A 22376-nucleotide genomic window follows, 5' to 3' on the forward strand; every position below is an offset into this window, starting at 1 on the left:
ATCCTGGTGCACCTGGCTGGCCGGCAATGGGCTGGAGAGCACCAGACAGCAGCAGCTGCCCCGGGACAAGCGGTAGGTGGAGTGGGCACTCCCGATGTCCGCAGGGGAAGAAGCGGTGTAAAGGCTCCATACCCAGTCCAGCCCAGCCACAGCCCAGCATGGCATGGAAAGCGAGGCAGCAGCCCCACGTGCATCCCCGTGTACAAGCGTGCCCCCACCCTGCCAGGCAAGTGGAGACACGGCATCTGCGGCAGAAGAGCGCAGGCGGGCAGCGGAAGGCACAAGGAGCCCCAATCCCAGCACAGCCCCTCCCCACTCTCTTCCTGCCCCCCTTGGAAGAGCTGCTGGGCTCAGGAGCCTCCCCCATGCCCCAAGGGTATTTAAAATGCTCTCTAGAATATTTTAAGGTCGCACAAATAAGATGGCAACCATTAAAGTATGGGCAAAAGTTAATGTAAAGGTATTTATCATTCAGGAGAGATGGTAGGCTATTTTTCTTTGGGTGATTAATAAAGATATTCAGTGACAGAAATATTATCTTCAGTCATAGTGCAGGAGAATTAGTTGTTCTTTTAAAAAGACTTTCAAAATGTGGATTTTCTAGCTTTGCGATTAATCTAAGAACAATTCATTTTGTGACAACAATCAAACAACCCTTCAGGTTCTTTCAAATGAATATCAAAGTGAGCGTCAATCTTCTCTGTGGGGATGATGCTCCACAGGGAGGGAACCACCAGAGAAGGCCCTTCTTCCTGGTCCCACTAGATCAGGGGTCGGCAACCTCGGCTCTTTTATGACTCGTGGACTTCAACTCCCAGAATTCCTGAGCCAGCATAGCTGGCTCAGGAATTCTGGGAGTTGAAGTCCACGAGTCATAAAAGAGCCGAGGTTGCCGACCCCTGCACTAGATGAACCTCCTTAAGAGAGGTGACCCCTAACATACCCTGTCTTCTCATTCTTGTGGGGTCAGTAGATGTAACTGAGAAAAGACAGCCCTTCAAATAACCTGGCCCCAAGCCATATGAAGCTTTGGATTTTCATGGATAAAATCTATCCATGTAGTTACTAAAAGTTGAACATAATCTGACGGCCCATAATTAATCAATTGATCAACCAATCAATAGAGACTGAATTCTAAAGTATATTTACACTTTATCTAGAGAACCATTAGGGAGAAAGGCAAGGAAAACACTAAAAATTCCTATGATATTTTTTTTCTTTAAGATCTAAGCCATTATTCCTTGCATCGTTTTCTTTATGCCCTGCTTACAATGGTAGCAGGATAAACAATAACATTTTTCCCAGTTGAGGGGATTAGTCGACTGCAGGAATAAAGGGGACAAAGAAGTGACTTTCCCAGTACTGTATCTGCCTTTGCTTAATCTAAGAGTTAGCAATAGACTATTTGAAACAGAAGGTGAATCATCTCTAAAATTCTGTCAATTTGCAACTATAGCAGGGGCACCTTGAAACTCTTTCCTGTAGGGATTTCTCCTGCCACATTCCATCAGCGGAGAAATAAAGATTCAGTGACTACTCCTCTCTCTTCTGCTGAATTACAAATGAACAAGGATTTACTGAAGTTACAAAGTCAAGCACAGCAAAATAGATGTTGTTTCCTTTTAACGTAAGAAGCTATGAGTTTTTGCATTAAAAATATTCCAAATTGTGTCATTTACTCTTCTTTCCTCAAAAGTAAAGTTTTTTTTTTCAATGACAGATTATTTATCCTTTCTGGAGAATGAGAAAAATGATAGCAAATATCAAATATCTTAAGGACTGTCACACAGAAGATGAAATAGACTTATCCTCTATTCTCCAGAAGGCACAATCAGAACCAAGAGGTTAAAACTATCAGGAAGCAGGTAAGCGCTACAGGCCAGATTGTATGCACTGTCAGCCAGTGGAACAAGCTGCCACATGATGTAGTGAGTTTTTCATTAGAGGTCTTCAAACAGAGGTTGGTCAACTGGCAAAGGAATGTTAATCATACACTGAAAAGAAGTTTGAACTGGATGATCACTATAGTCCCTTTCAACTCTATCATTCTGTGAAACTAGTCTGCACCTGTATTTAAACCTGCAAGCAGTACTCTTTCCAGACCATCAAGAATCACAATAGAGCAATTGTGGAATTTGATTGGATTAGGGAGACTTCAGAATTTCCCCTCTGGTATGAAACTGCATGAATGTTTTGGTCCAGTCATGATTCTTCAGTCCAACAGGTCCCACATGGTTGTTGAAGCAGGAGCGCTGGGCGCTCTTGTTTTGCATTTCAGTCAAGGCAGAATTGCAATAAACAAACTAAGGTTTAAATATGAATATAGAAAAGGACTATTTGTTCATTGGTTCTTACAGTTAATCAGTTAAGATTTATATGTATAAATATTATGTTTATAAAAGAAATTTTATAAATTAAAACATTTATAACAAGTGAAATTGTTAAAAATAAGTATTTGATTAAGGGAATTGTATGTAGCAATTAGAACAGCTTATAAACTGAATATAAATAAATAACTTTATTGTATATGTAGCAGCTTTGAGTTGAGCCTGGATGATCTTGAAAAACTAAGCAATATCAAATCTTGTATTTCTATATGGGAAATACAGCAAATATCAGAGGCCTCGGCCAGGGGTCCTCAACCTTGGCAACTTTAAGACTTGTGGACTTCAACTTCCAGAATTCTGGAAGTCCACAAGTCTTAAAGTTGCCAAGGTTGAGGACCCCTGGCCTAGACTACAATGAAAACAGATCCATTGGCAAGCCAATGCCATATTATTGCCAAGAAAACTACGTGGACATGTGCCTGTAGTCATCAGAGTTATGTGTAAATAAATGGAGATTTTACCTCTTGGTGCCTTATTTCTCATTAAAAAATGCCAGCTTGCTATCATTTCAAGACTGTAGTTGGCAAGAGGCTTTTAAATGAACAGCATCGTTACAGCCCTTCCCAGCAACTGCTCGGAATTTATTTCCAAATAATTAGACAAGCACACTCAACAAAAGCTGAAAATGTGAGGGAAAGGCTGCATGTGGGAGATGCTTCTGATGTATTTATATCCATTTTCTATGAAATGTCATAGGGATGTTTGTGGCTCCACAACCTGAAATACCTTGTGGATTGTGGCACTGACTGAATTAGATTTTGGAGTATTCTGTTACTGGCTAGCTGGGTATGAGCACTTACTTGTTGGTTTATGTTGGTCCCTGAACATTCTGTGTTTTGCAGTCAGAAGAAGTGAAAATTAGATTTAAATTGCTTTATGAAGAATTGTTGGTGAAAACTGTAGTGTGGAAGTACATAGAATTGAACTGACCTCATTATGCTGAAGGCAAATTCAACTCCTATTTTCCTTAACTTTTTCCCTCCCATTTCAGCAGTCTAATTTAGTGGGAAAAGTTAAAACATTGCTGCTACTGTTAGAATGATGGGGATTTCAAGAGATCCTGAATCATCTTGTGTTCATTTCTTCCTTTAGACATCCTGTCTCCTTGCATTCAAACAAATCTGTGTTTTAACCTCTGCATCACACTGTGCAAACCCAGAAATTGCCATAAAGGTTTCTTTTGTTAGGTTTAGATACAGGGTTATACTCCTTAATGAGTTTTATTTCTTAGTTTGTATAAACGTTAGTTTCAGAAATCAAGAGCACTGTAAACAGACTAAAAGGCACACAGACAATTTAATGAAATATATAAATACAAAGATAATCCAACCAAACATATACCAATCCTTCATAAAGCAATTTGAATCTAACCAAATATATAAGCCAGAAAATGTATTTTGCAAAAGACATTTCCTATAATGTAAATACCCATAACATACACACGTGTGCGCGCGTACACACACACACACACACACACACACACACACACACACAGAGAGAGAGAGAGAGAGAGAGAGAGAGAGAGAGAGAGAGAGAGATGGGGGGGAATGAATTCTCAGAAAATTACTGAAATTGTATTATGGAATAATATTATCATTATAGAGGAACAAATATAATGAATTTTTCTTCAAATCTAAGGATTCCATTCCATATTGGTTTGAATCTTAACAAACAACTCCCAATTTTTCTAGGGATGTAGCATGATTTGTTAAATTACTATTCAGTTATAGAAACTCATCTTTTATGCCTACAACCATAGTCCAAAGACAACATGAACCAAAAAAATGTGTTCTGATCTTACGCTTAAACCTGAATTACATGGCATTGCTTCCATGCAGCTAAATCCTACACTGCATTTATGAATGGACTGGGAGGGTCATTCAGCTGATACAGTTGGTTTTTAAACTAATTAATCTGACAAGATTAATTTTACACAAATAAATCTGAGAGAATAATTCATATATTAATGTTGCCCTTTCCTGCCCAAACAGATTTCTTCTGACAGATATTATTAGTGAAGCAAAGGAATAGTTTACTGATGCTTTTTAAACTATATGGAAGATGGTACCATGATTTAATTATTTCCTTTATGATATAGTCTTGTGCTATGCAGAATCATTTTTAATTTAAAAGTGTTTGCTTTTCATTATAAATTATTTAAAACATGTTGCTATTTCCCAGCATTTTCAGGAACATAATTCTTAAGGGACAAACATTTCGATTATCTAGTTTAGATATTTCCACTACACTGTAAGCTCCATCAAAAACTTTTGTGAGCCAAACTAGAAATGTATGTTTAAATTCTTATCATAAGCATGACTTTTACTTAGCAGAACTGATATGCCTGAAACAAGTAGCAGCTGAATCCAAACCTGCACCTATAGTGAAGTTGCAGAGGAAATCTTAATGGAAATATTCACCTAGTTTAGTATTCAGCAGTCTTCATATTTTTTGGTTATGTTTTAGGCTTCTTACAAAGCTGCTCATTTTCTTCTTTGAATTCTCTTTAATCTGTCTGCAGGACACCATCACCTAGCTAAATCCAATTTGCATCACTCTATTGTGACATCATAGTTCATGACAACTGAGGGAGATCACCCAATGTTATTCATCCAGGAAGTAGGTAGAAGCATCCTACAATTTTGGGAAAGCCACAACAGATCCAGCAAACCAGAAAAATAGCAAGACTTTCTCTTTTTAAAGAACAATTTAAGTACAGTATTTGCTTATTTAATATTTTAGCCAAAGACATTTCTATTTCTCTAAGAACAATAGTCCTGGCCACAGAATAAATGACAAAGAATAATCAATCTACTCCTTAAATGTAAGGGGCATTTCAGTATTACAGATTTCCTGGAGATGGTTTGTTTAGGGGACACCCAGTGATGATTTTCTGATATAGGAATAATGCCTGAATGGTCCTCCAGATAGATTATCTGGATGTTCTGTTTGGACAAGAGGGGTATTTTAAGATGTGCAAATCTACTTGAAACTAGAAAAATGCTGAAGCTAGATTCTTAGGGAATTTTCACCCTACTGCCAATTCCACTCCCTTATTCTTAAAAACAGTTTGAGAATAATTTTCTGAAAACAAGGAACAAAAATAACTGCCCTGCTCTTAGTTGTTTCAGATTCTGCAACAATTCAATGCCCCCACACAAAAGGCAAAGACAGAGAAGAAGAAAGTCTCAAACAGTCCAAACATGCCTGTCTGAATTAATATGTTCATTATTTTTTTATGAAATAATAGATTTAAAGTAACTGCATTTGATCCAACTGGGACCTGCTCTGGAGGATCCAGCATTTGCTTCACCTCTTTATTGTCTAGTTTCTTTACTGTTACAAAACAAAATGTTCTACAGAACTTGAAGGTTCCCTGAGCTAATGAAATAGTATATTTTATTTAAATCTATACTGGGCCTCATGCAGCCAATCACATATAGAATGCAAGCAGACCAGCACCTGCCTCATAACACCCCAGATTCAACAATTGTTGGTAAGAAAGACACAAAATTCTGGATATTCTGTTGGAGACAGCAAAAGAGAAGAGAAATAACTGGAGAAAATCACAAAATATAAAGACCTGCAAATAGGATGGCTGTGGCAAAAGAAAGCAAACACAGTAGCAATAGTAATAGGCGCCTTGGGTGCAATCTCAAAACATCTGGAGCGCCATTTGAACACCATTGGCATTGACACAATCACCATCAGTCAATTGCAAGAGGCAGCTTTAGTTGGAACAGCTTATATCCTGCAGCAATACCTAACACCATCAAAGAACAACATCTGCCTCTTTCAGGTCCTTGGGAAAGACTTGATACGTGGATAAAGGTCAGTGGTGGGATTCAGCCAGTTCGTACCACTTTGGCAGAACCGGTAGCTAATTTTTTGTTGCCCAGGCCCAGAATGGACTACTGGAAGTGGGATCCACACAAAGAACCGGTTGTTCACATATTTGAATCCCACCACTGATAAAGGTGCCAAATCCAGTCTCAACATCTGGCTGACAGTGTAACCAACCATAATAATAGAAAAAGCCTTGATTTACATAAAGCTATTCCCCTGCAATAGAGAAAGAGGATACTGGCAATTTCTCATGGATTGATTCTGCTAAGACTGCTGAGGAGAAAATGGAATATTGACATGTCAGTATGTACCTTACAGGACTTAAGGGAAGCAGAATCTGAGAAACAGGAAGGAGCAATGAGATAACAGTTTCTTCCTATGGGAAAGCAGCTTGCCCACAGATACTACAAAGCTCCAGTGTTCCTGGCTAAAAATCAGCCTTCAGAATATTTCAACCTGAACAGCATCTAAGGCAGAAACATATTGGTTCAGCTACTGAACAGAGACAAGATGCCCTTATAAGGTGATTTCTAGCTAATCCATCAGCAGCTTGACCTGATATGGCTTCAACGTCCATTACCTCCAGCCAGCATGTGGGTTATTCTTCACTGAACAATCTATCCATGTAAATAACTTTCAAACCAAAAGCTTTCAAAAACAACAGTTACAACTTAAAGCAACAACATCAATTAATGTAAAACTACTCAGGACTCACCACATGAAACCATAAATATCAGAGCTCCTAAATGTAAGAAACAAATACTCAATATTCAAGCATTTTTGCCATCCTTTTATCCATGTCTTTTGTCTTATTTTACCCAGCAACAATAGAATTTCAGGAGTTAAAACTAGAAGTCACATAAGTGAATACTTACACAGATTCCATGGCAAAGTACAATAATCTTTTCAGATTGTAACAAAGTCTGAATAATAACTTTCTTAAGATTCTATCCTATTTATGTCTGTTGTTGAGCTGTCAAGAAATGGAAGCTAGATCTACTGTAGATTTTTGTCTTGTTTTGTTTCATAGGTAGTTTCAATAGCAAAAAGGATGCTCTTCCACTTTGCTTTAAAATATGTATTTTTAAAATATCTTTCTAACACTTTAGTGAATGTCCAAATTATAAGACAGCTTCCAGATAACAATCATTAACAATCACGTCAACACATGAGAGGTAGGTGTGTTAAAGATAGTTAATTTGTCCAAATATGCTAGGGACAAAATTTTTTACTGGGCCATGCAGATATCTGGAATTTTAGAACAATGTTATAGACACTCACAAAATGGTTGCCCTGGAGAATGAAGCCAAACACAGTGTAACAATTGATCTGAGGGGGATTTACCTCATGTAATAGTATGTGGGAATGACCTTAGGAGGCAGGAGGAAGATCTCCAGCCTAGGCAATGGTTGGCTAAGAGATAGATCAGTCCCCACAGGAAGTGTTTTAGAAGGGACCTTCTCTAGTAAATCAGCCTTCGGTGTATTTCTATTTGAAAAGCATTTAAGACAGACTAAAAAGAAAGGAGGGAAGAAATACTTTGCAAGATTGATGTTAGCCTTCAAGGTAGTCCAGACAACAAGCAAAGCTGGGAACATTTTATTTTAAGGTTACATTAAACAGAATTTTGTTTAATGTATTTCTCTGTTCTGCTGTTTCCGGTTTCTAGATAATCAGGAAGGGTGTATTCTAAAACGTTTCCTATGCTTTTCCCCCTCCTGTGGACTGAGCTGCCTCTTATCAAACCATTGATAAGCTTCCTCCTATCTCCCAGGATCATTCCCACTTATAATCACATCTGGTGAGGAAATCCTTGTCAGTCTCTTGAGCTCCTCCTCAGTCCCACTATAGACTTGATTGCCCTGCTTATCCCCAAGAAAATGGACCTATTTCTAAACAAATGTCTGGACTGCAACAATTCATTCATTCCTGTTCAACCAGTGTTCATGGGGCCTACAGCATATGGGTTTGGGTGTGTCCCAGCAACATTTTTGTCAATACAGATGATGCCTGAATTTCCTCCTCCATTTAATCAGAAAAATCTAATTAAAATGGGTCTGGAGAAGGAAATTTCCTTGAGCACACTGGAATCTAAAGGCACCAATACTGCCTATCCTATCCTAAAATATACTGTGAGGCAAAATAATTTCCCCTTTTGGGAACAATGGGTGGGAAAAGGAGAGCAAAATTAATTTGTTGCAAAGAATTTAAGGGATTACTGATTAATACATCAGTACAAGGCAACTCCCTTATTGATTTTGATTTTGTTTAAACTGGGATTTTATTTTTGTTTTTAACTGGGATTTTACAGTCCATCTATTACACTGAATACTGCTATCATTTAGATTTGCCAATACATAAGAAAAGCAAATAAGTAAATATGAACATGATATTTGTGAAAGCAGTGATGCAGAGTTTCAAAAATATGGTGAAGAGTAGCATGCATGCTATCAAATTCTGCAGTAGGCTTAATGGAGCTTACACAACTCAACTTACCACTCAATGGATGAGGAACAGTATATTGTTTCTTCTTACTTGTAATGGAAGCGGAGGAAAGCTTGCAACATAGAGCAGTTCCTTGTTTTTTACCCAAATCCTCACTTTGTTGTGCTTTCCTCAGTTGCACTATGTGTTCAATTTTTTTTAATCGTTCTTGTGAGCGGGAAATAAAATGAGGCTTGTGAACTTCCAGTGCCTCCTTAAAAAGCAGAAATAAAAAGGATACCATTAGTGATATTTTCTATTGTCCCAGGAAAGGATCAGGAAGTTTTCTTTCAAATCAGTCATCTGAAACTCTAGATGTAGTGGCTGTAATGAGGCATCTTTTGGCAATGTAGACTGTGCAACATCATTAAACAAATGGGTAATAGCTTTTACCACATGTGTCAGAGGAGATAACCAGTGCTATGTACATATTAATCATATTTGTTCATTTTGTCCTATTAGGGTATTTTATTTTATTTTATTTTATTTTATTATTTTATTTTATTTTATTTTATTTTATTTTATTATTTTATTATTTTATTTTATTTTATTTTATTTTATTTTATTTTATTTTATTTTATTTTATTTTATTTTATTTTATTTTATTATTTTATTTTATTTTATTTTATTTTATTTTATTATTTATATGCTGCCCATCTCACCATCCAAAGCAATTCCAGCTGGCTTACAATAAAATAAGAATGCAGTAATAAAGGATGGAAGAGGATGTGAAATGTCTTCAGTTTCCTACGTTCCAATAGTATTTACATTGGGAATTTGAACAGAAACCTGTGTATAACCAGCATATTTTCCCTGCAGTAAACGCAAGTAAAAAATTCATTGCAGAACTGCAAGAAAGTTAGATTGGGTGAGAGCCCAGTATTACTGTATGTAAAGACATGAGGAACAGGTGGGCAAACAAAGCCCCATCCTTTATTCAATCTTGCATGTCTTATGCAAGTGTAGTACTTGAATGGACTATATTTTGCATGTGATTTTTAAAACCATGATGAACTACTCAGATTCCCAGGACCACACATTAAATAATCCCCTGAGTCTGCTTCAGCCCTTATTACTGAAAATAAGTTGATTTTCTGCTATTTTGAGGATTAAAACACACAGGAATTATTATGTAAACACTGAAATATGCTTAATATAATTAAAAAACCAAAGACCCCACCCCCACCCCCCAAACTCAGAGGGGGGAAGATCCTGGCTGCAACCCCATGTGCTTCTGTCCTCTTTACATAATTGCTCTGTCCTCTGAAAAATATTCAGTATTATGAATTTGAGGAAGAGATCTATTTTTCCAGAGCTAGTTGTGTAGAAATCCTAGAATATTAATTCACATAATCTTCTGCAGTTAAGGGCAATTACCAGATTAATAAGAATTGTAAATAATGAGGGAGATGGTTAAAAAAAGTATACAATATACGCAAATAATAGCATGGCTTAAACCAGGATACTAGACAAGTCACTTCCAAATTCAGTTCTCAATGTATCATGTAAGGAAAATGCTTCTCAGCAATAAGCACACATTCATAAAACTACTGATTTGCTGCTTTTAAAAAATATAGAAGCAGTAAATGTCTTTTTAACCCTAGTGGGTTTCCAAGGAAATAACCATATCAATGTGAAGAGTTAGCAGGGAATTTGAATATTTTACCCTGAGAGTCAGTAGGCTTGCAGGAATTTTCTCAGGCTCAAAGCAGACCTCTAAATGTTGGAAAGCTTCATATTTCTCAAGAGGAACATCTGGTTCATGGGCTGCAGAGGTGGTTAACCTGTTGACCATGTCTTTCTTCACATTTATCTTATGTTCTTTGGACTGGCTGGCTGACCCATATAATTTGTAATCACCTTAGAAAGACAGAAAAGATTGTTTATTACGGGATGGTAGCCAATTTGTTTTTTTGGTACTTCTAGATATTTTCAAACCCAGGAGGCATCTCTAAAAGAAATATGTACAGTAGAGAATGTAGACTGTTGTGCTTGTTTAACCCTAGAAGTCAAATCATGCAAAGTTTCATAAATAAGCACGAGTATTACTAAAGTTTTCCTTCAGCTGGAGATCCACTAAATCTGGGTGTACACCAGGCTTATTGTATTTAACTAATTATACGCCAGGAGAAAATGAAGAGACAGAATCTATATAATGTATATTTCAAAATCCTTTCAGGTTATATCTGAGCCCACAAAGGAGAGACAATAGAAGAAGTCATTTTCCATCTGCTTGCTGAGGCCAGACTCTACTAGTCACCCCTCAAAGCATTCACTCAGGCCTATTGACATCAAGCCATTATAAGAAGTGTAGTTTCCATTTGTCTTTTTTATTGTTTTCTTCCTCCCCAAGACCCTTTTTGTATGCTGCATATTGCATCTTTTAAATAGCAAGTCTAAAGACAGATGCTATCATGTTACTTTATTGATCTCTAAGCCTCTCCAGAATAGCTGTAGAAAGACCTCTTTAAATGGGATGAACAGTCATCCTGATGGCAGATGCAGTTCTGTTCAAGTAGGTCTAAAGTGAAATAGATTAGGGCAAAAAGCCTCTAACTTCCGAGATGCCTGAAACTAACCAGGAAAAAAAACGGTGTGTTATGGTGACGAGCACCCAGGAGATGCCAATTCTATATGCAGCAGCTGTGAAAGAGGCTAACTGCGTGGTATGGATCATTAGGAAAGCGACTGAAAATAAAAATGTCAACACTTGTAATGTCCTTATGATATGTTCATATATGGATTGCTGCATACAGTTCGGGTCTGCAGATTAAAAAACAACAAGACACATTAAGTGCCTTTTCTATGGTACTATCTAGTCTGAAAGAAAGATGTCCAGTGGGAGTGTGGTACATTATCAGGATATATAAAACCATGTATGAATGGAGACAGTGATGAGTTCTCCACTGCTCTTCAGAACATTCAGACTGGTCATTATCCAGTGAACCTCTTTGGAAGGAGATACAAGGCAGGAAAGAAAGCACTTCTTCATATAGGAAATAATTAACTTTCAAAATTCAGGTTATAAATTGCTGGGGGAGGCGTGTGCTTCTATCTCTTGGTCGGATCCACTGCTGAGTCTTCCTAACTATGATGATGGGACTTAATCCAACAGGGCTAATTTTAGATTCTTGTGTCCTTCTATTCTGGGACACCTTGTGGCTGAAATACTCTAGTCTAACCAACCAAAGAACCAAGAAGTAACAATGCTGGGTCCCCTCATAAAATTCTTGTAGGAAGAGATCTGAATCAGAAAGTTCAGCTTGCAGTTCATACCCTTGGCAGCTACTTTTAATCATTTCTAATGAAAAAAATGTGAGAATTGCTAAAAGTCCTATTTATTTTACTAACCATTTCACATTAGTTAGGCAATATCCTAGACTGGCACTTCTTGTTTGTTTTGAACTGTAAATTGTTATAATGATTTATGTTTGCAAAGTCTTATAACTTAAAGGCTTTATATGCAACCTCTAATACAGGTAACAGCTAATGAAAATTGCAACAACTTATTTTGATGCAAATAATTTTACTTTAATCCTTTAACATACAGCATTTTATCCAGCTTTTAAGTTCCACTAAAGCTCCTCTTAAAAGCAAGTGCCATGTTGTGTGCAACTTTCATCAGCAAACTGTCAGATGCAAAGTTTTGAGTGACTTTTGAAGCGGAAAAGACCTGTTAACAACCTGCATTTGATGCTGATGTTCATTTATTATAAAGTCAGCAAGCTAGTCAGTGGGGTGGAGCATTCCCAAAGTCCTCAACGAATTCAACAGAGTTCATGGCATACTTCTAGACCAACTACACATTTCTACTCTTAACATCATATATGGAATGTTTCAGTGGTGGGATTCAACTATGTGAACAACCAGTTCTCTGGGTGGATGCCGTTTCCAGAAGTCCATTCTGGGTCTGGGCAACAAAAAATTAGCTACGGGTTCTGCCGAACTGGTGCGAACTGGCTGAATCCCACCACTGGAATGTTTCAATCTAACTTGAGTTGCTTCACTTATGATGGATATAATGATGATTTATATTCTGGATTATTCTCTCTCTGGCAATTATACCCCCTAACGTGCTATTACTAATAGATGAGAAACTAATAAAATAAATATTAAAACATGATACCAATTCATTATAAATTAATCTAGTCAGATTTTCAAATTGTTTTCATTATTTATTATCTTGATTATCTGTTCTTTTATGATCACCATTTTCTTGCTTAATTTATTAATTCAGAGATAGTGTTGTATCTGAAATTCAAATAGCCATTTACAAAATGCTGTATGAACCTCTCACTAAAAATTTAATTAGAATAAGAAATAAAGCATCCTTGGTGCCCCTTTCTTGCCACACTGACAATAAACCTAGCACATCGTTTCAAAGATTCAGCTTCAGCAAAGAAGTTATTTTGTGCATGCTGGAAACTTTTTCAGACCAGCAAATAAGCAAACTATGTTTTCTGCACCTTTTTTTTTGGAACAGTACCAAATACTTTATTGGTTATTGCTTGGATTATTTTGTGGTCCCACTAATTATTGCTGGCAGGCAAATGGTATTTCTTCCAGTTCTTCCAATGCACCATTGTTGCTTTTTTGTCATGCTGCTGTTTGTAGTCAGTCTGTTTAGTCTTCTTGCAGCAGCCAACTAGATGGTCAACCATTTTCTTCAGCTTCTTTGCAGAGGCTGCATTTACTGTCTGTTGCTGACTTCACAATTCTGGAATGCATTCTGTGTATGCTTTTGTTCTTGAGGCTTAGTTTTGCACAGGCAGAAATAGCTCTCATTCTCTTTTCTTAAACTTTCATGCTCTTACCTATTGCCAGCCCTTATTATTTGCTTTGCCTGCTACTATTTTTTAATGTACTGGCCATGTAATGCTTTGCTTGCTATATCTATTTTCTGTTCTTTGCCTGACCTTTCTTCTAGGCCAGTTTGGTCTCTCCAGTAGTCAGTCAGTCTTCATGGTATACTAGCTTTAATGCAGCTTCTTCACTTCAGATACTCTTCCAATATCTTTATTTCTCCTTCAACCATCTGGTGTACTTGTAGCATTCCATGCCCATCTATTTTCCTTGGTAAGTAGAGTCTGCCAATACTGCTATGGGGATGAAAAACATGTTTCTTTGTAATTGTTTTTTCTGGTCTTCTTATCCAGGGCATTTAGTTCTGCTTGAGTCCAGTACACAACTACAGCTATGTATCTAATGACTGGAATTGTCCAGGGGATAATTGCTTGACAGTATTTCCTCCACTGAGTTTGGACTTCAATATATTCTTCACTCTCATGATATATTCACTACTAATCTTCCTAACTTCAGTGTCTTTGATGTTGTCAGCTTGAAGGATGGCCAGATATTTGTAATGATTTTCTTCATCCAGGCTCTTGATATTATTTGCATAAGGTATCTTGATTCCAGGTTTCTTTGTTTCCATGGTTGATGGTAAGATTGGCATATTTGTTCAATCCAAACTCAATTGCAATATTTTGGCTATAGTAATAGCAAAGCTTTTGTTATTTCTACTGACTCCTGTTACTTAGGCACTTGACTATCCAGTCATATTGCAGGGAGTCAAATGCTTTGCTGTAATCAGTCCAAGCTACATTTAAGTTGATTGCATTCCGCTTGCAATATTCTAAAATCATCTTATCAATTAAGAACTGATATTTTGTTTCTCTGCTCTTTGGACAATTTCCATTCTGCTCAGGTGGAAAGAGGTTATTTTCAACTAGATACCTGATCTTCCATGTTTGTGGTGCACTATGTGGCTCTTCTTGATTTTTGATTTTGTATCCAAGATATTCCATTATAACAGCAGCTGTGCTATACATTGCCTGGATTGTTTCTTGCAGTGAGCTGGTGCTTATATTTGATATTATGGTATTGGCATTATTTAATACTTGTGCTAGCTGTTTCTTTGGAACAAGCTTCAATGCTGGCAACCTCTTTCTGTGCTTTTGTAGATCAGGGGTACCCAATCCCCAGGCCATAGCCCACTACTGGTCTATGAATTGTTCAGAACTAGGCCACCTGAAGTGGTGGGTGAGTGTGTAGGTGCATCCTCAGTTCTATGAGTAGTGGGCAAGTGTGAGTGTGCTCCATTTGGGCAAGTAGCAGGTGTGTGTGCCTGTCGCTCACATAAATGGAGCTGCGTGCACATGCTTGCGCTTGCCCACCACTCACATGGAACCTTCCCCCTCCCCCCCACTGGTCCACAAAGCTGAAAAGGTTGGGGAACTCTGTTCTAGATGTTCAATTATTCTTTGTTTCAAATCTCTTTTTTTAGAGGGCTTTATTTTTTCTGAGGAGAAAGCAGAGGACAGGGTGCCTAGTTTGGTAATGTGCTGATCTCCTCTACTGCCAACTCCCCCTTTGCCTCTACAGTCTGAGTTACTGCTGGCAAGGATTTTTCTTCATCCTGGATAAACTTTTGCAGTTCTTCCCATTCTGTTTCAGTTAATACTTTATTTTGTATAAATTGATGTTAATCTGCTAGCCTTGTTCTGTTATTTCTGATTCTGGATATTGTTCTATCCAGAATTGGTACATTCTTTAAGATATCTTCTTCTTGTTATATTTGGTTTGTGATAACAGCTGTGATAACAGATGATTATTTCTTTGTTTTCAATCTTTGTATATTTATGTATTTGCAAAGGATAGACAATTTTGTTTCAATAGTGTTACAGCTGCTGGCCCTGGTTGCTCAGCCAATACTCCTGAGTATTGTAGACCACGGGTGTCAAACTCGCCACGTCATGTGACATGTCATGACGTATTGCGACTTTTTTTGCATTGCGGGAGCTGGAATGGGCATGGCCTCTGTATGATGCAACTGGCCCATGGGCCAGCAGTTTTACACTCCTGCTGTAGACCATTTGTCACCAGATGTCCACGGAATCCAACATCTAGCATAGTCCTTGTTGACTTATACAATGGCTGATCCAGTATGGGTTACTGTAAATTTTCTTTCACCATATTGTTTATAAGACAGACATTCTTTGTATGGTTCCTCTGATGAGACCTCTCCAGTATGGCTGAACCTCTCACAACCATGTCAAGGTAGTGGCTCAGTGGGGGGTTAACAGAATAACAGAATTGGAAGGGACCTTGGAGGTCTTCTAGTCCAATCCCCTGCTCAAGCAGGAAACCCTATATCATTTAAGACAAATGATTGTCCAATCTCATCTTAAAAACCTCCAGTGTTGGAACACCCACAATTTCTGGAGGCAAGTCATTCCACTGAATGTCAAGAAATTTTTTCTTAGTTCTAGGTTGTTTCTCTCTTTGATTAATTTCTATCCATTGTTTCTTGTCCTACCTTCAGATGCTTTGCAGAATAGTTTGACTCCCTCTTCTTTCTGTTAGCCCCTTAGATATTGGAACAGTATTATTATGTCACCCCTAGACCTTATTTTCATTAAACTAGATATACCCAATTCCTGCAGCCATTCTTCATATGTTTTAGCCTCCAGTCCCCTAATCATCTTTGCTGCTCTTCTCTGTACTCTTTCTATAGTCTTGACATATTACTACTAGTAGTATTAGTATTACTACTATTACTTAAAGTAGCATTTATTAAATTATTTTCATATAATAAATGTTTGTGAGTTGAAAAACAAACTGAAACTTTATGAAGGGATCGAAGAACTGAAGACTTTGGGGACTTCTGCTAAAGACTATGGACAACCTCCTGGCTTTATATAAATGCATGGGAATTCATTGCATTCCAGTACAAACTATTCAAAGCAGACAGTTGCAGACATACCTCCTAGTACAACACTGTGCTACAGTATTTACGGTAACTATAATGTAAAATTATACTTATAGCTTATAACTGAAGCTATGCTTACCTTTGGAGCACAGAACTTTCCCGTTACAATAATTTTCATCCAATAATGATTTTGATAATATCTTGGTGTGTTGTGCATGATCAGAAAACTTTTGGTTCTGGAAAGCTTGAGCTTTTCTGTCTTTGGACTCTGATGTACCTTTGGGTAGATGTTTGTCTTTCAAAGAAATCCTACCATCTATTATTAATTCTTCTTTAGATGATTGTCCCAGAAAGGAAGCAGAAGCAAGTTCATGGTATTTGTCTCTCTTGCTTTCCTTTCTGTGGCTTCCTGAGAATCCATGTGCATCTATTAAAAATTAAAAAAGGGAAACCAATTGCAAACCATGCGTGATATACTATTTCACACTCCTTGTGTCACTTACAAAACAGCAATTTTTTAATTGAAGGATCTAATTCATTAATATACTTTTACATTTCAAAGAAGTAGTGCTGTTTCACCATGACTAAAAAACTGTGCACAATCATTAGCCTCTTCACTTGCTTGCTCCCTAAACTGCTTTTAATCATGTTATTTTTCTTTTCTAACAAGACTACCTGTGATTACAAATTAATGCCTTCCTAAGTAACACCGACATTTCATTTCCATTTCCACAGTACAAGATTGTACATGCTACAACTTTAAGAAAGCCACTGGGGAAATAATTGTCAAGAATTAAGGTACGCTTCATAAAAAATACATTATTGGTGTAATTTATTTCATAAACATATTGCAGTGGCTCACTGTTTGACTCAGGCATTCAACTACAGATAGGCTTTCTCTATTTGGAGGGCAGAAATTTATTGCAATTTATGTAGCTTTCTGTTAAGCTTCTTGGAGTAGAAATGCGATAAGATTAGTGAATGATGTAATCTGATCCAGAACAAAAAACAAATTAATAAATGGCTATTAGCCCAAATGACTGATTACTCAGATTCCAATATAAAATGGGTAAATAAACCTAGATCCTTGGAACTGAGACTCTTTTGTAGGGTTTACCCAGAACAAAGCAGCTAGCCTTCTTGTAAAAAAAAAGATGTATTTTTCCAGTCATATTTCCCAACCAAGCCCAGAACTGGCTTTTTAGAAACACAAAGAGCTAAAGGTGACATCGGTGGCATGTAATTTAATTAAAACTTGCCAAAGTCATATGCTTAAGTTTGAGGGGTTTTTTTAAAAGAAAAACCCTATTCAACCAACATTTATGCTATTCCTTAAGAAGAAATATCAGTCACCCAAAATTATATGGCTTGTGACTTCCCTTTTCTATAATAAACTTAAAAGTTCACCTGTACTTTTCTAAGTAAATTGGAATAATCAGATTTAACTGCCCTGCTCTCAACTTATGTTAGCACTTATGAATGCTTATTCTTGTGTATCTTTGAATGGGTATAGGAATTAAGGAATTATTTGATTATGCTGTTTGGATGTGCCGAATTGCTAACCTAAAAGACCTAAAAATCCATCAACATGGTGCCTTTCCTATCAACCAAGGCAACCCAAAGGCATTTTGCATGCCAAGTTATTTTGATATATTGTATGAGAGAAAATCATCACTCCTCCCTAATTTGATAGTAAAAATATGATAAATTAAAGAATAACTTTCCAACAACTTTAGTGCTAATGGTGCTAATTTGGTTTCATAAAGATTGGAGCTCAAATAACATTTGCTATTATTAACTATGATGAATGGGTAGAAAATAAATTTGGATCCACTGATATAAAAATTAGTTTTCTCTCATACCAATAACATAATAATCAAACTGCAAAAATGAAAGTGGTCGAGAAAAAAAGCATACGTTTTTTTTTTTTATTGAAAAGTTTTACAATACAATTTTCCATTAAAAACCCCCATCCCCCCCGACCCTCCCCTCCCCAGCTCCCCCCTCCCTCTTCCCTCCCTTGCCTCCCCCCTTCCCCCCTCCCTCTTCCCTCCCCGTACCTCCCCCCCACCCTCCTCCCCCCCCGGACTTCCCAGAGCTAAATACAAGGTATATATATATAAAAACAATCATAAGCAACCATATACTAACAACCATAAATTCTAAAATCCATCACCCTCTAACTTGTATAAGAACAAACAAAACTTAACATTATTAAATATATATAAAAAAGAAAATTGGAAAAGAAAAGAAAAAACACGAAAGAAGACTTATTCAAATGCTAGATAAAACTTCTTAACCCTATACTTATTCTGGATAAACTCAATCCACTTTCTCCATTCCATAATATAACGTTCTTGCGAGTGATCTTTCAAATAAGCCGATATCTTCGCCATCTCTGCCAGGTCGGAAACCTTTAAAGTCCATTCTTCTATGGTCGGCAGCTCCTCTTTCTTCCAATATTGTCCTATCAAAAGTCTTGCTGCCGTAATTAAATTCAGCATCAACTTAGAGTCCACCACTGTAGCATCAACAATTATTCCCAACAAAAAAAATTGCGGACAAAACTTTATCCTCCTTTTAAAAATCTTCTGTATATTCCACCAGATTTTAATCCAAAAGGCCTTAACCTTTTTACATGTCCACCATATGTGAAAATATGTTGCATCTTCAGCCCCGCACCTCCAACACTTAGGCTGATAATTCGGGTACATACTTGCAAGTTTTTTAGGATCTAAATGCCATCTATAAAACATCTTATAAAAATTCTCTCTTAAATTTTGAGCTTGAGTAAATTTCACATTCCTCACCCAAATCTTCTCCCACATGTCCATAGTAATAACTTCCTGGATATTTTGGGCCCATTTTATCATACAATCCTTAACAAGCTCTGTTTCTGAATCAATCTCAATCAATGCAAGATATATCCGTTTAATGTGTGCAGGTCCCTGATTTCTAATTTGCTTTATCAAATTTTCATCAATCGTTGCAAATCCAATTTTCTGGTCTTCTTTCCACCTGGCCCGTAGCTGAGTATATTGAAACCATGTTTGTACAACCTTCTCTTCTCGCAAGAAGCTATATGATTTCAAACACCAAACATTCCTTTCTAAACTTAAAATTTCCTTGTAGGTAGTCTCATCGTGTTTGAAACCAGCATGTATATTTTCTATTGCGTGTTTTGGAATTGCCCACAATGGTATCTTACAACTTAGCTTATGTCTATACTTCTTCCAAACTCTCAGCAATGCCTGTCTTAGAATATGCGTCCTAAACACGGTACCTACCTTCTTATCATACAACAAATATGCATGCCAGCCAAACAACAAATCATGGCCCTCAAGATTTAATAACCTCGATTGCGTCAAATTAATCCAATCACTTATTCCTACTAATGCAGCAGCTTCATAATATAATTTAAAATTAGGCAATTTAAGGCCACCTCTCTCACGAATATCCTGCATAATCTTAAGTTTAACTCGTGGCTTTTTCCCTGCCCACACAAATTTATTGATACCACGCTGCCATTCCTCCAAGTTAGAATCTTTCTTAAGAATCGGTATCATTTGAAATAAAAATAAAAATTTGGGCAGGACATTCATTTTCACTGCTGCAATCCGTCCCAACAAAGTCAATTGCAATTTTTGCCAACTCTCCAATTCTTTTTGAATTTTCCCCCACAATTTTTCGTAATTATTTTTATATAGCTTTGTATTCGAGGGCGACAAAATTACCCCCAAATATTTAACCCTTTTAACAATCTCAAATCCAGTTAATCCTTCCAAGAAGGCCTTCTGTGAAACTGTCATGTTTCTAGCCAAAATTTTAGTTTTCTGTATATTTACTTTAAATCCAGAAACCTTCCCATATTGTGTTATTATCTCTATCAGGTCCACAACAGAATTCTCTGGCTGGGTCACTGTAACAACCAGATCATCTGCAAATGCTCTCAATCTATAGTCTTGATCTCCAACTTGTATCCCCTTAATTTTTTCCGAATTCCGAATCTTGTTCAATAATATCTCTAAAGTTAATACAAATAGCAAGGGCGATAACGGACATCCTTGCCTTGTACCCTTCTCAATATTACATACTGCCGTCAAGCTATTGTTAACTATGATTCGGGCAGTTTGCTTTTGATATAATGCCCTAATCGGCTGCAAGAAATTTTCCCCAAAATCCATTTTATCTAACATTCTCAACAGAAATTGCCAATTCAATTGATCAAAAGCCTTTTCAGCATCTAAAAAGATTAGCGCTGCAGAGATCTGGTTGTGTCTTTCCAAAAACTCTAACACATCAACTATATGTCTAACATTATTTTTCATTTGCCTACCACTAATAAACCCCGTTTGATCCCCATGAATCACCTGTTGCAGAACCCTCATCAGTCTATTAGCCAAAACCTTAGCAAATATCTTATAATCTGTATTTAAAAGCGAAATCGGTCTGTAATTTTTAACTTGAGTAGCATCCTGATCTTCCTTCGGAATCAATGAGATAAAAGCTGTTCTCCAAGACGGTGGCACCTTTCCCCCCCTCTGGATTGTCTGGAACAGTTCCTTTAACGGTTTTATCATCTCAAATTGTAAATTTTTATAAAAGGCCGCAGACAAGCCATCCGTACCGGGCGCCTTATCAACCTTCAAATCCTTAATTGCTGTAAGGATTTCTTCTTCTGTGATCAGTTGGTTAATCCCCTCTCTTTGTGCTTGCGTAAGGACCGGAATATCAGCATTCTCCAAATATTTATCAATGTCTTTTACCTCAATTCCCTCTTTGGTATATAATTTCGAATAAAAATCCACAAAAGCATCCTTAATTAGATTCTGTTGAAACACAACCCTTCCTTTATATTCAATCTTGTCTATGTTAGAGGCCCTTTGTTTCTTCCTCAGTCTATAGGCTAACCATCTGCCTGGTTTATTAGCGTTGCAAAAAGTATTATGCCTAGCAAACCGCAGATTGGTTGCCACTTGGTCTGCCATTAATTTATCAAATTGTCCTCTTAACAGCCTAATAGCCTCTTTAATCTTCACGTCCCCTGGATTCAAAATCAAAACCCTTTCTTTTTCCTTTATTTCATTCTCCAGTTCTTTCCTTCTAGTTTCCATTACACGTCTACGTCTATTATTCATATATATCAACACCCCTCTCATATAGGCCTTACTAGCATCCCAAACCATATCCATCGAGGTACCCTTATTCATATTAATCTCGAAAAAATCCTTCATCCGCTGTTTACATTCTTCCACATTTCTCTGATCTCTAAACAAGTTCTCATTTAGGCGCCACGAGCGCCTATCTCTTTTCTCCTTATCAATCTCCAACCAAACTGGACTGTGGTCTGAAATAGTTCTTGCACATATCTTCACTTTTTTAGTTCTCAAAAAGAAGTCATTAGTCAACAAAATAAAATCAATCCTTGAGAAAGATTGGTGTCTGTCAGAGTAAAAAGTATAATCCTTCTCCTGCAGGTGCCTCTCACGCCAGATATCTCGCAATTCCAAATCATCCTTCAATTCAAAAAAAGTTTTAGGCAATCTGGCGTGGCTTGGAACACGCTTAAAAGCTCCAGCTTTATCCAAGTGTACATCCAGAACACCATTCCAATCTCCCATAAAAATAAAAGATTTATAATCCAACTGGGTAAGCTTTGTATGAAGTAAGCTAAAAAAATCAGCTTGTTGTTGGTTAGGTGCATATAGTCCAACTAGAAGCATCTTTTTACCTTCTAACAGCAGCTCAATCATAACATATCTTCCATGCTTATCTGCTTCAATTAAATCTGCTGTTAGAGCACTTTTAACATAAACAACTACTCCATTTTTCTTATTCTCTGCAGAGGCAACAAAATGCGTACCCAGTCTCGCGTTCAATAAATACTTTTGATCCAAAACTCTAATATGCGTTTCTTGCAAACATATAACGTCTATCTTAAATTGCTT

At 37.1% G+C, this 22376-nt stretch overlaps 1 protein-coding gene across 1 annotated transcript in view; it reads right to left on the reverse strand.

Moving 5' to 3' along the window:
* Positions 1-22376, reverse strand: part of LOC310640792 ((E2-independent) E3 ubiquitin-conjugating enzyme FATS) — a gene marked incomplete at its 5' end in the record, with an annotated part of 188339 nt that overhangs the window by 16062 nt on the left and 149901 nt on the right. The window contains 3 exons of the mRNA XM_083363309.1: positions 8730-8931; positions 10384-10577; positions 16568-16855. Of these exons, the coding sequence (XP_083219435.1) occupies positions 8730-8931; positions 10384-10577; positions 16568-16855 (684 nt within the window). The remainder of the gene's footprint in view (positions 1-8729; positions 8932-10383; positions 10578-16567; positions 16856-22376) is intronic.

Source organism: Vipera ursinii (genome assembly GCF_947247035.1).
Source record: "Vipera ursinii genome assembly, chromosome: 5".
Taxonomy (NCBI): Eukaryota; Metazoa; Chordata; class Lepidosauria; order Squamata; family Viperidae; genus Vipera; species Vipera ursinii.